The sequence below is a fragment of the Mustela nigripes genome, chromosome 13 (assembly GCF_022355385.1).
Source record: "Mustela nigripes isolate SB6536 chromosome 13, MUSNIG.SB6536, whole genome shotgun sequence".
Lineage (NCBI taxonomy): Eukaryota > Metazoa > Chordata > Mammalia > Carnivora > Mustelidae > Mustela > Mustela nigripes.
The window spans coordinates 135,298,069-135,315,366 of record NC_081569.1 but is presented as its reverse complement, the minus strand read 5'-3'; the positions used below and the strand labels follow the sequence as shown (position 1 = coordinate 135,315,366).

The 17,298-nt window shown below is 36.9% G+C and overlaps 1 protein-coding gene across 5 annotated transcripts in view; it reads right to left on the bottom strand.

Moving 5' to 3' along the window:
* Positions 1 to 17,298, bottom strand: part of PPP4R4 (protein phosphatase 4 regulatory subunit 4) — a 102,245-nt gene that overhangs the window by 41,619 nt on the left and 43,328 nt on the right. For 3 of the 5 annotated variants that reach the window (XM_059373881.1, XM_059373882.1, XM_059373883.1), the window contains 4 exons: positions 6,010 to 6,157; positions 5,436 to 5,509; positions 3,860 to 3,966; positions 2,952 to 3,059 (listed from right to left, as the gene is read on the bottom strand). In XM_059373881.1, the coding sequence (XP_059229864.1) occupies positions 2,952 to 3,059; positions 3,860 to 3,966; positions 5,436 to 5,509; positions 6,010 to 6,157 (437 nt within the window). Of the gene's footprint in view, positions 1 to 2,951; positions 3,060 to 3,859; positions 3,967 to 5,435; positions 5,510 to 6,009; positions 6,158 to 9,093; positions 9,452 to 9,557; positions 9,659 to 17,298 lie in introns of those variants that run through there. The other 2 variants (XM_059373884.1, XM_059373885.1) reach the window with 2 other exon arrangements.

Here is a 17,298-nt window from a genome sequence, read left to right as displayed (position 1 = left end):
AGATTTTCTTCCTTGAACTGTTCTGGCACTCTGCTAAAAGTCAACTCGCCATGTATACGTGGGTCCATTTCTGGCCTCTCTTCTGTCCCACTGATCTATTTTTTTTTTTAATGTATCCTGAAATACCCTTAAATCCATTTGTTAGTTCTAATAATTGTTGTATAAATTACTGAGGATTTTCTATGTAAATGGTGATGTCATCTATAAGTAGAAATCATTTCACTTCTCCCTTTCAGATCCTCAGACCTTTTAGGATTTTGTTTTCTTGCCTTATTGCAATAGCTGGAACCTCCAGAACAGTGTGAGATACAAGTGATGAAAACTACCCTGGACTAGTTCTTACCTTAAAGGAAAAGCATTCAATACCTACCATTAACTATGATGTTAACTGTAGGTTTTTCATATCTGCTCTGTATCAGATTAGGGAAGTGCATTTTACCCCAGCTTCCTGAAAGTTTTTATCATGAGTGGATATTAAATTTTGTCAGATGTTCATAAGCAGCATTTCTAAGTTCTCTCATTTGCCATATCATCAGAATTAGAAGTTTGAGCAACTTGTTCAAAAGTGTGTTCCTCCTTTCCAGTCTGAGGGCTGTGTATGTTCTTCCCCTCTAACACTTAAGGATATTTTTGTAGGTCCCATATTTGTTTCTTATTTTTCTCTTTAGTCGTCCCTGTATTCCATACAGTTGTTCTCCTACAAACAAATGTGCATTACCTCTTCATTATACTATTTGTTATTCATCTGATTATTCTAAGAACTGTCCTCTTTGACCCTAAGCTGGTGCACAATCCACAGTTATCTTTCTAGTGTTGTGTAGCCTTTATTTCATATGGATATGCTAGCTTGACAAGAATCTCTCAATTTTGCCTTATTAATGGATACAATTTCTGGTGCTCATTTCTGATTAAACTAAAGTGGTCAGGGCGCCTGGGTGGCTCAGTGGGTAAAAGCCTCTGCCTTCAGCTCAGGTCATGATCCCAGAGTCCTAGGATCAAGCCCCATATTGGGCTCTCTGCTCAACGGGGAGCCTGCTTCCCCCTCTCTCTCTGCCTGCTTCTCTGCCTATTTGTGCTCTCTCTCTCTCTCTCTGTCAAATAAATAAATAAATAAAATCTTAAAAATAAAATAAAGTGGTCAGTAATTGTTCTCTTGCCAGCCGCAGCAAACAGGAGATTACAAACCCACATCTGCACCGTGCTTGGGCCTCCTCCCAGCACTTCTCATCCCCAAATGCCTTAGAACACAACTCCCAGTGCAGAGGTGGGCAGCCTCTCTCTTCAATCAGTAGCAATCTCTGAAATGTCTGTTCCCACCTCCTTCCACCCATCTCAGAGATTCTTCTAGCCTTGAGTATAGGAATTTCCTGTTGGTGGTTATCAGATCCTATCAATAGTCCTGATTTCCAATGCCAAAAGAAAAGATAGTGTACCTCTCTTGAGTTTCATGTACTTATCAAAGGGAGAATAAAGAATATGAATCAGATATTAGCAGGGCTCAGCCATCACACCATGGAAGTCCTATGATTATGTTCTAATAGTATGTGAGAATTCAAATTGAAATGAATATGCATTTAATCAGGCAAATTAGTTTATTACATGAATTCTAAGTTAACAAGCTAGGTAGAGTCTAGTTTTGCTTTTGTAAACTAATCCTTAAGCAATGACCTAGTATTAATTTTCAGAAGACTAATTGGAACATACTTGACCTGGATGGGTTTTTTTGTTTCTTTTGGGGGGGGGGTGTTTTTAAAGATCTTATTTATTTTAGAGAGAGAGTGAGCGAGCTGGAGGAGGGGCAGAGGAAGAGAAAGAACCCCAAGCAGTCTCTCCACTGAGCATGGAGCCCAAGGCAGGGCTCAATCTCAGCACTCTAAGATCATGACCTGAGGCAAAATCAAGAGTCGGACACTTAGCTAAGTCACCAAGGCACCCAATTGACAAGGGTGTTTTTAACAGTGGCAAAATGTCAGATGAAAAAAAAAAAATGGAATACAAAAAGATGGTGGTATATTCTCCTGATAGGTTCTGATCCTGGTTAAGGAACACAGAACTGGGCAAGACTGAATTATTCATGTTCTACAATGATCCAGAGTCAGCCTAGCTTTGAAAGATCTATCAGAAAGAAGTTGGTTCTGAAATCAAAATTAGAGAAATGATTCCTCTGTTGAAATGTTAAGCTTCCACACAACACTTATATCCAACTCAGCAAGGTTGAGAGGACAGAGGACCTGAATCTGTGTGACATTCTGAGGGCATCCTGAAGCCTTAACTACTGGTCCCCAATTGTTTTTTGTTTTTTATTTTTTTAACAGTTGTGCAAATGGCAACAACCTGATTGTCCCTGCTTGTGAAACAAAGAACCAGATGAAAACAGTGCAACTTCTACTAAAAATGAGTGGTCCAATATTTTTTGTATCAATTTAGGATCTTAAAAAAAAAAAAAACTATTTCCCAAGATGATTCTTAGATAAAACTTCCTTTAATATATATTGACATAAAATCAGTTTTTATGGAGAAGAGACTACCTGCCCTATCGGTCTCTTTCCTAAGCTTCACACTTCCAAAACGCAAAAAGAGCAACAAAACAGACAGTGCAAGTGCAGAGTGTACAGGAAACAAAGACTTCAACTGAGTAATCCCATCTGAGATGACCCAATAATATGCTGCTAGCCCAAAGAAATGCTATTGCAATAAACATTTTCCCTTCCTAAATCTGGGAAGCTAACAAGCAACTGAAGGGAAGAGAGAAATTAGCATGAAATGAATGCTAACATTCTTCACTTTAATCTCTCTTAATCCAGACACATAAGGAGGTACTTGTTAAATCATTTTTAAAGATCATATAAAGCTTAGCCTTTCAACACCATGTTTTCATGGAATACAGGAATAGGATACGAATATTTGACAAGTCAGAAGAATATGAAATAAGTTATTAAAAGTGTACTTACCCAATGCCCTGAGCTATGTTTTCTAATTGCCGACACATACAAGACCGAACTTCATATTCTACATCTTGACAGAGTGATTTTACCAGAGGAAGTATTTCTCTTTTAATGCTAGAAGGGAAGGAGAGGAACATGCAAGTGGGTGTTTTAGAATAATTAAAATTTTCAAACAATTATTATCAAAATCTTAGCTTAACTTAATAAAAAATATGCTTTAATAGAAAGCTTTATACTTTACATGGTATTTTCACATATCTTATTACATTTGGATGCTATCTTTCGTGACTTGTAAGTTATATATATGCCTGGCTCTTTCTAAAGTAATGGTTAATTTTGGATTGACAGTTAAACATCTTAGCTAAAATGAAAGGCTACAAGGCAATGGAATGGTCTAACAACCATCGACCAAAATATTCTTCAATTTTATATTTTCCTCTTGCGTCATAAGTATACAACATTTCATTCTTTCCACTTGGGATTTATCATCTGGGCAGAGAGTAACATATAAACTATTAAGATTCTCCATAAAACCTCAAATTTTTCAAATTCTAAATAATGAATTCATAACAATAATGGAAGAAACCAGAAAGTCTATCTTTAGGTAGGTTTGACAATTTTTGAAGTCTATAGAATAATACCATTTTATGTTCAAAATTACATTAGGTGTGTGAAAGAGAAGATTAAGATGAGAAATAGAAAAAAAGTTAACCGTATTGATTTTGAAATGCCATGAGATCAGAAGAAATGCATCTGAGTAAGTACACTTTTAAGAATTCTATGAAGTTAAAACAACTAAGCTTATATGAGTATGGAATGATATGTCTAATATAATTATTAATCATATGACCGTCATACATTTTAAATCAATTTAATTGAATAAAGTAAAACAAAAATTATATACAAATACTCACATATGGGCATCAAATTTGTTGGTCAATTTTCCTAAAATTTTACAACTAACTAAACGAGACTGGACTGTTTGGGAAAGTTGTGCCTTGGAAACAAGTGGGTTCAAAATCTAAAGAGAAAAAATTCAGAGAACAAATTCACAAAGTTTTATATATTCTTGCCACTAATGTCAGCTACTTTCCTCAAGAAATATTTTAGGGTCTTAAAAGTGTTTTTAAGGAACCTGAATTACAATGTGAGGTGCTCACAACCTAAATCATCTTGTTTGCCTTCCGGCTTACTAAGGTAAAGTTGATGAAAAATTATATAATTAAAAACCACTCGGGCACATAAAAACTGAATTAAAGCTTAAGGTGAATTCTGCAATGATCCGTACAAACATAGAATACCATTGTGAAATGTACATTTTCAAAAGAAAATAAGATAATTACCACATATCTGAAATTTATTTTTATTCCATATAAAATTTTTATATTTATCTTAAAGGGATGCAAAACAATATAGCTTCAAATACATTCTATTAAATAATTCTGTCATTTGAATGCACTCCTGATACTGTATCATGTACATGCTGGACACGCAACGACACAACTCGATGAACGACTGTAAAGAACTATGAAGGTCAAAACCATGATTCTGGGGCGCCTGGGGGGCTCAGTGTGTTAAAGTCTTTGCCTTCGGCTCAGGTCATGATCTCAGGGTCCTGGGATGGAGCCCTACATCAGGCTTTCTGCTCCGCAGGGAACCTGCTTCCTCCTCTCTCTCTCTCTCTGCCTGCCTCTCTGCCTACTTGTGATCTCTGTCTGTGAAATAAATGAATAAAATCTTCAAAAAATATCAACAACAAACAAGCAAAACAAAAAATACCATGATTCTGGCCCCGCTCTTTAATTTGTCTAAGTAATCCTCTTACCTTCCCCCTTGCTCATGCTCTCACTCTCTCTCAAATGAATACATAAAAAACCCTTAGAAATGAATAAATCAATCAAATTGGAACACTATTGCTGAGTAAAGTCCAGGGAAACAGGCATTTCCACATATGGCTAGTAAGAGTCTTAAGAATATGAATGTCCTCTAACCTCCTAAAGTCCACTTTTTTGGAAGGTAGAGTTAAGAAAATTATCTGAAAAACTTAAAAAGTTCTACATAGATGCTCACTAATACCTTATTTTAATAATAAAACGTTGAAAGTAGGTTTAAATATTTAACAAGTAAAATATTTTGTATCTACTCCCAGTGAGTTTAAAATAACATTGGAAAATAATGCTACATGAAAAATAACCAACCACATACAAATTCACCATGATTACTAGTATGTCCACAAAAAACATGTATAGGGAAAAAATCTGAAATGATTTTTCAGATTTTGGTTAAGTCCAGAACCATGCTTTTTCTTCCTACTGTTTTCTGTATTACTCATATTTTCCATAATGAACATGTGTTGCTTTCAGAGTGGGAAATAACCTTATTTTTCTTTTTAAATGCGACTTTTTATCAAAAACAAAAACAAAAAACCTTAGAGTGGCTTACTTAATAGTATTTACTGAATAAATAAATAAATAAGGAAGAAAGAATTACCTCATGTCTTAGGGTTTCTTTGGGCAATACTTCTATCACAGACAGAAGAGTTTCCAGCCATGCATTGCTGACACCTGATCGACACAGAAAAAACACACCCAACTAAATGTCTTACAAATTTAGTTTCAACTCAGCCATTAAGTTAAACAATACTTAATGATAAAATGGAATGATAATTTTTATTACTATTTGAAGAAGCTCCTCTATTTTTTTTTTTTGCCTCACCAACATCTAGAAAACATCTATATCTTTAAAAATAATATGGAGAGGAATATCTTTCAGCTAAAATGTGTATTTTTCACTGTACAATGATACTATTGCATAAATACTGTAAAATTCAAAAATTCTAAGAAAAAAATATAGCTTCTAAGATGAATTAATGAGTCTTCAGCTTTCAAGGCCACTGAACTTCATGGGCTTTGGAAGGAAAGAGCCGTGGCTGGTTTTAGTCACACTAATGACCACCATGGCCTCATTCAGTTATCCTCATCAGGCTAACAAGATTCGAAAACCATCATGGGCTGCATCCAAGGCACGATAAACAGGTACAGAATGAACCCGCTGCGCTGCTGACCTGCATCCCTGTGCTCCAGGTGTAGCAGAATGACTTGGAGGAAGGCGTGGGCATACGTATGAATTGACACTGATTCATCCTGTAGAATGGTCAGGAACGACACTGCAGCTGTTAACTGCATTTCCACTCCTGCAACATGCAGGACTTCCTGCGCAATCACAAAGAGTTTACAGAGATGAGAGATCAGAAACTCGAAGTTTTAAAATCCAAGGTCAGAGAAACTAAACATAGTCACATTCCACAAAATAACTGTATATGACCTATAAGTATATGTGCTTCCTCTTATTACTTTAAGAAAACTCTATTAATCTGCTCCTTATTGCTTAACTCATTACACCACAAAAAAGTTTAAATGTCTTAGGCATTTACAAAATAAGATTCCATGTCTTTTTAAATGAAAACTATAAAAATAGATAAACCTCTGAATAATAGAATAGGGATTTTTGATAGCTCTCAATGTCTAATTTTGCTATTTGTCTTGTACAGTTTGCCATCATACCAAGAGCAATAATGTCAAAGGTTAATCACGTGTCTTTATTACTTGTATTTCTGCTTCAAAAAATAAACATTATGCATTTAATATAAAAAAGGAATACACTTAAGGTTATACAAATATATTTTCCCCCTTAAAAACACTGATGAGTACATAAATGACCATGCAGTAAACTGTTTTTAAAAGGAATTTTTTAAATATAAGAATGCACCTAAAAATTAACTGAATTCATAACCACTGCCATTCAACATTTTTAAAAAATTAACATATATTCAAAGTAAAAACCTATTAGTTTTCAACACATCAAAAGTAAAAAAAAAAAAATCTTTCATATAAACCTCATCAAAGATATTACTTCTTTAGAAGAGAAAATGTATGCGTGTGTGTGTGTGTGTGTAAAATGTAAAGTTAGTTAAAAGTCCTACTTTGCTTAATCAGTTATGTCAATTATGGGAATTGCCCTTGAACTCCTATTTTATAACTAACATAATAAAGTTGGTAGAACAATGTAGAACTGGCAGCCATAAAACAAAGTTTCATATCTGTGACCTTAAGAAAATTAATCTCTCGGGGCGCCTGGGTGGCTCAGTGGGTTAAAGCCTCTACCTTCGGCCCAGGTCATGATCCCAGGGTCCTGGGATGGAGCCCCACATCGGGCTCTCTGCTCTGCGGTGAGCCTGCTTCCCCTCCTCTCTCTCTCTGCCTGCCTCTCTGCCTACTTGTGATCTCTGTCAAATAAATGAATAAAATCTTAAAAAAAAAAAATCAATCTCTCTATATTACTTCCTAATCTATAAAATGTGAATTGTAGTTGAATTGTAGTACCATCTTCTCAGAGATTTAAGTCATATAAGCCAAGTTATTATGACTTAGCAACTCGTGTAAACTGGGCATTTAAATAATGACCACTGGCCATCCACTGGCTCCTCTGCATCTGGTTATCTAAGAGGAATCTCATCTTGTCCTCACTTGAACTGATCTCTTCCCAAAACCTGCTCCTCCTCCAGTCTTCACCTTGGTCAGCAGTGAATGATAGCCCTGCCCTTGTGGTCGCCAACCCCAAAACTCTGAGGCTAGTCCTCAGCTCCGCTCAGTCCCTCACTCGCCACAGATGGCCAACCAATCCTGATCCGGAATGTGACCACTTGCTACCTCCACAGCCACCACCCTGATCCAAGCCACCATCACCTCCAGCCTGAATTATCCCAGTAACCTGTTAACTAGTCCCTGCTGCCATCATTGCCCCTCTACAGTCTAGTCTCTACATAGTAGCCAGAGAGATTCTTATAAAAAATAAGACGGATCATGGCACTTTTCAGCTCAACACTCTCCAGGGGCTTTCTGGCACTCAGAACTAAGTCAGTCCTTGCAATGACTTCCCAGATCTGTTCCCACTTTCCACTTTTCCCAGATTTCCATGTGATGGGTTCCCTGAGCTCTCCCAAGCCTCTATTCAAGTATCACCTTTCCAAGAAGCTCCTCCCCCATGACCCGATTTTATACTGAAAGCCCCTCCCCCACTCACGCTCTCACCACCTCCTTTTTCCAGGGATGCATTATCTCTACTCTCCCAACATGCTCACGTGCTTATGGCCAGTCTTGCACCCCGAAACACCAGCTTCAGGACGGCAAGCGTTTCTGGCTGCTGTGCTCACAGCTGCGCCCACCTCCTGGCACGCAGCAGCCATTCAGGAAGAAATTGCCAGATGACTGAGCAGCTCTTATCCTTTGACCTAAACTTCCTGCTCTTGACATTCTCTCCCTTCACAAACATTTTCCACATCTCCTAATAGGTGGCTTCAAGAGATTTTGAGGAGCGTCCTAAAGATTAGGGATTGGGAGAATGAGACAAAGGCAAAGCAAAAAAGGATCGCACACAAATGCATTCTCCACCCTCTCTCTATCACGCCAATCAGGAGACATTCCTGCCACCTTCTCCCCCAGCATCTCTGCAGCTGGGATGCACAACAAGAACTCAGACGTCTTGATTCATAGGGTGGGCGCATGGCCAATGATTGTTCCGGGACATAACATGTCATTTCAAAGCAGAAGAACCAGACTCGGGATTGTCCATGTTCTTTGAGCTAGTGACCGGCAACTCTGAAGACTTAACCCTCGTCTCCCTGATGCCAAAGCTAAGTTTTGAAATTCTTCCTCATGGATTCTGCACTTCCGTTCGTCACTTACTAAGGCCTGGCCAAAATCAATCCCAAGCCTTCACGCGACCGTGCAGATCTGGCAGTGGCTTTCCCGTGGCAAATGTTGAAGCGGTATGGTTAATTCCCAGGAAACCTACTGCACATTCAGACTTTGGTATCACACACACACAAACGTCACTTTACAAGGTTTTTCAACCAATAGCCAATTACATATCTTAAGAGTTCTTTGCTGAAAGAAAAAGAGAAGGAATGATGGGCGTGAAGCAAAAAGCAGCGTAAAGCAGCGACAGGTCTCTGAAGTCAGCCCTCCCGTGTCTCCTTGTTTTACTGTTTCTAAACCAAACATCTGTTCCACAGTAATCATTCTGGATTTGAAAAACACGCTTAATTTAAAAGATTTGATGTGGCCAGTATACATCATTTACAGGTTTCAGAACACACAGCTTTTATTTAGAAACACAAAGTATGGTGCAGGGAAATATTAAACTATATCATGAGGGCCAGAGTATACATTCCGGGTCACAGGAGTCTGCGGTTTTAAGTTCCAAGAGATGTAATTCTGCCCCTCTGAAAGCCATTACAGTCTTGGGTTTTGTGCATATGCAAACTTTATGCAAAAGAAGAACATGAGAAGCTCTCCAACTTCGTATCTTCTTACTGCATTATTTAGTCTTGACTCCCGCAGGAACATGTGCCCCAACTAGTCTGCACTTAATTTTCGAAAAATCCTCAAGTCTTATCAGGATTTGGGTTTTTCTCTTGTGCTGACTTCAACATCGGGGACTGTCCACTGTTAAGAAACCAGCACAGACTAAGAGATTTTATCACTGCTAAAAATCAGTTCATTTCTAAACATGTTTTTCTGAAATATAATACAATAAGAGTTTGACACTTACCAGTAAGTGTTCTCCTCCACAGAGTCACACCCTCTGGACAAACATAGTGAGATCCATACTCTGGGTAAATAAGTGTGCATCCTCATGGACCTTGGAAGACACTGAAAAGGAAATTCCTCTATTGCTTAAGTGCATGCCTTAGTGCCAGTCAGGCTCCTCTTACAGAATACCGTCTGGCTGGCATTCCAACCTGAAGTCCTCAAAAATGAAATGAGACATTTGATAAATGAGTACATGGTACATCTCCAAATTTTAAAAACTATTCCCACTTGAGGAAGGAGAATGTCCTAGACACTTCGCTGTTTAAATTCATTCTGTAGTTAGCATGACTAGTACGAGAGAGCGTTTTGTAAAACCGCAGAATACAGTCCTTGCCTAGAGGGCGACTGCTCTGTCTCCAGCAAACCCACACTGTATACATCAGGAAGATATTCCTCCTTACAAGGCACGACATCGAGAACATTAAATAAATCACTGGCGTATTCCAAAAGAACAAATATTTTGGATTCACACATTTGGAGACTGAACTTACTGATTTAAACTGGTAAATATATTTACCACAAATGGTGCTGGCTAAAGGTAAAGGAGCCCTAACATTATAAAGTATCTTTTTATATTTTCTAGAGAGAATATCATTGATTGTTTTGAAATTAAATAATAGGAATCTAAATACTAAAACACTGAAGACTTGGGACATGTAAATTACCTGGGTTTTGAGAATCACAGTTGTGAGAACTTTTATGACTAACAATAATGGTAAACAACTCTTTTCACTATTAAATGATAATATTTATGACTTTAAAACTGAGTTAAATATGAATAATTGGAACATGCCAACTTGGGTACCTTTAACAATTCACTCTACCTTTTTTTTTCCCCCATCACTGGCTGCCATGCTGTACTCTAAAATAAAGTGGGGGGGAGAACTAGTTGAGAGCCCCGAAATCAGACTCTGAGAGCGAAAAAGGGAAAATAAAGTGGAGACAGGAACAGGACTAAGAGGGATATGTTTTTCCCTTCTTTAAATCTGTGTTTCAGTGATTAGCAAGGTTCATGAGGAGGTACACGTAACAATATCCCAAAGATCTCTTTCCGCAAAGGAAATACCAATGCCAATCGTAACTGTCATATGGCTGCTGATATGTGACCACACACCCTTCCCCGCAAGATCATGACAACACCTAACAAAGAAAAACATTTCACGACAGTGGTTTTAAAACTGAAGTTCTAATTGGGCTACTCTGCCCAAAAAAGTCATTTTTACATATAATAATTAGAATCATGTAATCTTACAAGTTAGGCCTAGAATGTAAATAAAGAGCTATATATAGGGGGCCCCGGAGGCTCAGTCAGTTAAGCATCAGCCTTCAGCTTGGGTCATGATCCCAGGGTCCTTGAACTGAGCCCCACGTTGGCTCCCTGCTCAGCAAGGAGACTATGTCTCCTACCCTCTGCCCTTCCCCACCACTTGTGTGTTCTTTCTCTCTCTCTCTCTCTCTCTCTCTCTCTCTTTCTCTCTCAAATAAATACAATCTTAAAAAAAAAAAAGCTATATAACACTGCAAAGAAAAGATGTGCTTATCAAAGAAATATCTATTTGCTAGGTATAGTACTGTCAGTAACCATATCAAATCATCCACTGTAGCCATATTTAATTAGTCAAATATATTTTGAAAAATTATAAGTTGTTTTCTTGGATGCAGGAAGCAGCACTGGAAAGTGGCAAATGTCTATAAGAAGGTGGAAATAGGGCTTTCACTCTTGTCAGTCTATCCTAATCTAGTCCCTTCTAATATTCTTCTTAAAGTAGCCCAACGAAGATCTAAGTCTGATAACAATATGATTTTAATTTCATTCACAGCTATTTATTAAGCATCATACAAAGTATTCTGAGAAACTGGAGAAAAGTCAAACGTTGTGCCCCTACCTTTGAAGGACTCCTCTTGCTTCCTTATATTCACAAACATTCAACAAATATTTAGTGACATTCGAGGCACTGTGCCAGGTGCTAGAGACTCAGAAATGAGCAGGGCTAACAGTGTGCCTGTTAACACCGTAGTTACAACTGTGACAAGAGCTGAGGATAAGGAGCACGGATGGTATAAGAACATCTAACAGGCGACCTGATCTCTTTTGAGAGGGGATCATTGAGAAGTGACAACTGACTTGTAAGAAAAGAAAGGATAATTAGACAAAAGTTGGGGTAAAGAGAGGTAGACAAGCAAGAAGAATTAGCAAGCGAGCACTAAGAAGTAAGAAGCATGGCAGATTCAGAAACTGAAAGATCAGTGTCCCTAGAGCAGAGTGAGAGAAGGAGCTGAGGAGGGTCAAGTAGAAGGAGCCCCAACCACGCAGGGCCTCAGATGCATTCAGCAAGAGAATACTCTTAGTCTTAAATGCTTTGAAATAGCATGCTGACTCTTAAGAAGAGAATGAGTCAGAAAGCAGTAAGTTACGGTGGAATGGGAGGGAAGTGGGAGGCAGGGATCCCTTGGGAAGCAGTCACCCTCGTCCGAGGAAATCCGCAGTTTGGGCAGAGCTGGTGTGGTTGGAGGTGGGTGGATTCCACAGAAAACCGAAGACCTAACGGAACGGGACCGCAGGAGCGAGTAGTAAAAGAAGCGATGGTATCAAGGACGACTCCCAAAATTCCGCCTTGAAAACCAGGGGGATAATAATGTTACACATGAGGACAGGGGACACTGGTGGCGAGGGGAAGTGGCAGAAGCTGAGTTTTGGATTTGTTAACTCTGAGAGGCCTCTCAGGCATCCAAGTAGAGACTGGGAACAGAAAACTGCATATACAGATCTGTTGCTCTGACAGGTCGCTGTAAATAAGAGAATTTATATAGAATAGATGCAACGTATATAGATAATATTTAAAGACTTGGGCGTAGACGAGATTGTAGATGAGACTAAGAGTGGAGATCTGCTACTCTTAACATAATTTCATCCCAACAAAATAAAGGGATTGAAGAACTCAAAGTTTAAAAAATGAGAGTGATCACAAATGTTTTGGTGAATATTTAAAGTGCAAGATTATTCCTAACACATCACTGGAAAACAATCAATTTTTTTTTGTATGGGGGTAAAGGTGATATCAGGTCATGATGGAAGGGTATATGCAGGTACATGAACAGAAACATTTTAGTTAATATCATTTCAAGATTCAACCAAGAAGAAAAGTGAAGGGAACTTCATAATGGCAGACTAGATCATTCTAATCACCTCTCCAGATGATGATAATTAGTAAAAAACTGGACAAAATACAAAATCCATCTGCATAAAGGTATATGGAAACTAACAAGGCTACCCATGCAAAACTAAAAAAATTACCCATACTATATTACCCATCACTGGAATAATTACCCACCCAAGATCCAAGAGACAATGGTGTTCCAGGAAGATATGCATGTAATTTGGAGCCTGTTATCCTCTAGGGTCACTTGCTAATTCGAGAAAAGGCTCCTGAGAGGCTAAGAGCTTCAGTGACTTTTTTGAGTCTTGTGGAGGCCTCAGTAAGAGCCCTGGGAATAGATAAGAATGATCCTGAAGCAAATTGGTCTTTGTAGGATGAGCAGCCCAGCTGTAAACCATACACTATCTGTCACTGGATTAACTGAGACTATATTGATAGTGCAGGTAAGTAGCTCCCAGAAGAAAACATATTCCTTTCCAGAGGAAGGTATCACCCTAGGGCTCAATCTATTTCTACAAACGATTTATCAAATACAAGATCAAACACACAATCAAGAATATGAAAACACATGAAGAGATAAGATTATATGAATGAGAACCAGCAGAAGCAGAAAACAGAAATACACCAAAAAGTGCTCTGGGTATTGGTGTTATCTGACACATATGTGGTTCAAGGAGATGTGGCAGATTTTTTAAAGAGCTAATTAGAAATTCTAGACCTGAAAAGTATAATAATCAAAATCAGATTAGACACAAATGAATCGGTGAATTAAACCATGGGTCAGGATAAATCAATTGGACTGAGTCACAAAGAGAAAAGAATGGAAAAGAAGGTAAAAGACATAGAAGATATCATGAATGCGAAATTCAAGTCACAGAAGAAGAGCATTAGGCAGAAGCATATTAGAAAATGTCTGAAAAGATAACGGTCAGGGTTTTTCAGTGCAAATAATCTAACAAGTGTACAGATTTATCTACATGTATCTAATGGGACTTTTCTTATGCATACTGGCCATCCATAAATCTTCTTTAGTGAAGCATATGGTCAAATTTTTTTGCCCATTTTTTAAAAAATCAGGGTTTTCCCTTGTTATTACTGAATTTGGAGAGTTTATGTATTCTGAACACATGTCCTTCATCAGATATGGGATCCATGAGTATTTTCTCCCATTCTAGGTTTTCTCTTTTCATTCTGTTAACAGTATCTTCCGAAGAGCAGAAGCTTAAAATTTTCATGAGGTCAAACATACCAATTTTTTCTTCTATGGATCATGCTTTTAGTGTCATATGTAAAAAACCTCTGACTGACCCAAGGTCACAAAGATTTTGTTTTCTTCTATAAGTTTTTTGCAACTTTAGTGTTTAAGATTTAGTTTTACAGTCTATTTTGAATTAAATTTTTGTACATGGTGTGAGGTACATGGTGTGGACTTTTTCCCCAATTAACCTAGTACCATTTCTTGAAAAGACTCTCTACACTGAACTGCCTTTGCACCTGTACTAAAATCCACTGGCAATGTGTACATGGGATTTATTTTTCCTCTGTATGTATCACACTGATTTATCTTTATATAATTATCACATGGTCTTAACTGCTGTAGATATATATTGTATCTCAAAATCAGACAGCAAAAAGTCCTCCAACTTTGCTTCTCTTTTTCAAAGTTGTTTTGGCTGTTTTTGATCTTGTGTATTTTCATATGCATCTTAGTATTGGCTTGTCATTTCCAACCAAAAACAAATAAATAAAAACAAAACATAACCTGTTGGAATTTCTATTATCTTACATTAAATATATAGATTGATATGGGAATAACTGACATCTTAACAATATGGAATCTTCTGATCCAAGAACATGGTGTTTCGATTCACTTAGTCCTTATATTATTTCTCTCAGCAATGTTCTACCGTTTTCTGTATACAGGTCTTACATATCATTTATCCAATTGATCCTCAGGTATTATGCATTTTAATGCAACTGTGGTAATTTACAAAAACTTCAGTGTCCAATTGTTTGCTGCTTGTGTAGAAATACAATTGATTTGTATATTGATCTGGTATCCTCCAACCTTTCTATACTTATTTAGTTCGATTGTTTTTCTTCTGTAGATTCCATCATAGATAATGTTATTTTTTTAATGTTATTTTTTTCTCTGCAATGTAAGTGCCTTTTATTAATTTTGTTGCCATACTACATATGTCCAGTGTAACACTGAACAAGGCGGTAAGAGTGGACACTCTTGGCTTATTCCTGATCTTAGGGGAAAGAATTCAGTCTTAAGTGAATTCAGTCTTTTCACCCTTGCCTATACATTTTTCAGAGAAAACCCCTCTCTATTCCTAGTTTGCTGGGTTTGTTTTGTTTTGTTTTTCAGGAATGACAGATTTTTATCAAATGCTTTTCTTAAATCTACTGAGATGATTGAATGGTGGTGTATTTTTTTTTTCTATTTAGTTTGTTGATATAAAAACTCACATCGATTCATTTTTTTAATTTTGAACCAACTCTAAATTCCTGAGCTAAACTCCAACTGGTCATGATATATTATCCTTTTTTATGTTGTTGAATTTGATTTGCTGTTTTTCAGATGTTTCATGTAAACTCATGAGGGATATGCATCTACAGCTTTTTGGTTTTGTAATGTCTATGTCTCATTTGGGTATCAGGGTAATGTCCACCTCACAGAATGACTTACTCTGACACCCTCTATTTTCTGAAGAATTTGCACTGCATTGTTACTTCATTTACATTTACCCAAATTTTTACCATTTCTGGTGCTTTTTATTTCTTCAGGTAAATTCAATGGCCATCTCTTATCACGCTACTTCTACCTGAAAATATCCCTTAGCATTTCTTGTAGAATAAGTCTGGTACAAAGAACCCTTTCAATTTCTGTTTGACTAAAGAAAATAGCATTTTAGTTTCATCCTTGAAAGATATTTTCATTGGACGCAGATTTCTTGTTGACATTTTTTTCTTGCTTTTAGTACTTCTAACATTCCACTGCCCTTTAATCTGCATTATTTCTGACCAGAAGTCTGCTTTACTCTCACATTTATTCCTCTGTTTGTAATGTTTCTTTCATCTCTGGCTGTTCCCAAGATTGTCTCTCTTTTCTTTTTATATTCAGCAGTTTGATCATGATATACCTAGAGGTGTGTGGTGTGTGTGTGTGTGTGTGTGTGTGTGTGTGTGTGTGTATAAGCTTCAGATCCTCTGGGCTTTTGGATCTTTGGGTTGTTCTTGTTCATTAACTTCAGAAAAGCCTTGGCCATTATTTCTTCAAATAGTTCTTCTCTGTTCTCTCTTTCCTCATTCTGAGACTCCAATTGCACATATATTAGATCACCTGACATTGTCTCAAAGCCATTTGATGTGCTCTCCTGTTTTTTCATTGTTATTAGCACAGGAGTAATGTTTTCTTGCACATTTCCATACCTTAGGTAGAAGTAGAACTGATTGCTTTGTTTTTGAGCCCTGAATAGTCCTTCCTCCCTAAAAGGCTTAACTAACATTTAAAAGAATGCTTGCTGTATTTTATCTAGAACTTCTAGATATTCTAATTTGAGAAATTTCTAGGATATTTAGTTCACCACTGCCAAAAGGTTAGTTAATCCATAAAGTTTTAATCAAACATTAGGGATCCGTATTACAGTATAATCTGCAAATATTTTCTAGGTTTTATACTTTTGCAAGGATTGTAAATAAAAATGTCTATAAATGATCCTAAATACTACTCAAATGCCTTAAATAGAAACAATATTCAAGTAGTAACAGTGGTCCCACTATCATAGAAATGAAGAATTTCCTAATTAAGAATTTTAAAAGTTCTAGTTCATTTTTATGGTAAGCAAGGTAAAAATGACAAATGAATAAGAAACTCATGTCTCTAACAGAATTTACTGAAAGGCAATATTTTTAGGTTTATTAGGAATATTAGCTAATATAACATTTTATATATGCCCAGAAAACGATACACTCAGTAAATGTTTCCACTGAATTTAAATACTGTAAAATAATGAATGATATTAATCTATTTTATCCTTAAGCACAAATAGATAAAAAAAAAAAAAAACACAACATAAACATTATTTTCAAAATGAGTGTGGGTCAATGTACTTTTATTTTTGAACCATAAACCCCAGAAGAAAGAGTGCTTTGTATAGTCTGTTCATATTCCCTAACTTCTTTAGTTAATACTGCCTCTCTCTTCCTTTTTCTTTCTTTTTTTTTAAGTGACTAGAAAAAAAAATGTTATATAATTTTATGCTTCCTAGCCCAAAAAAGCCTCCTAGTAAGGTCAATTCTAACCCTAATGGTTGTTTTCCATTATCTTACATTAGAGGCATTATTTCATTTTCTTCCTTTACATTAGAGTGTCACTAAATGTTTAGCCTGTCGAGACACTTCTACACTGTGCACTTTTTAGGACTGGTAGGGTGTCTGGAACACCATGTTCTGTTTATTATGTATAAATGTGTTGCTTCCACAAAATCCTTTTGCTTTTCTCAGGATGTAACTTTTAACTTATCTCAGAAAATA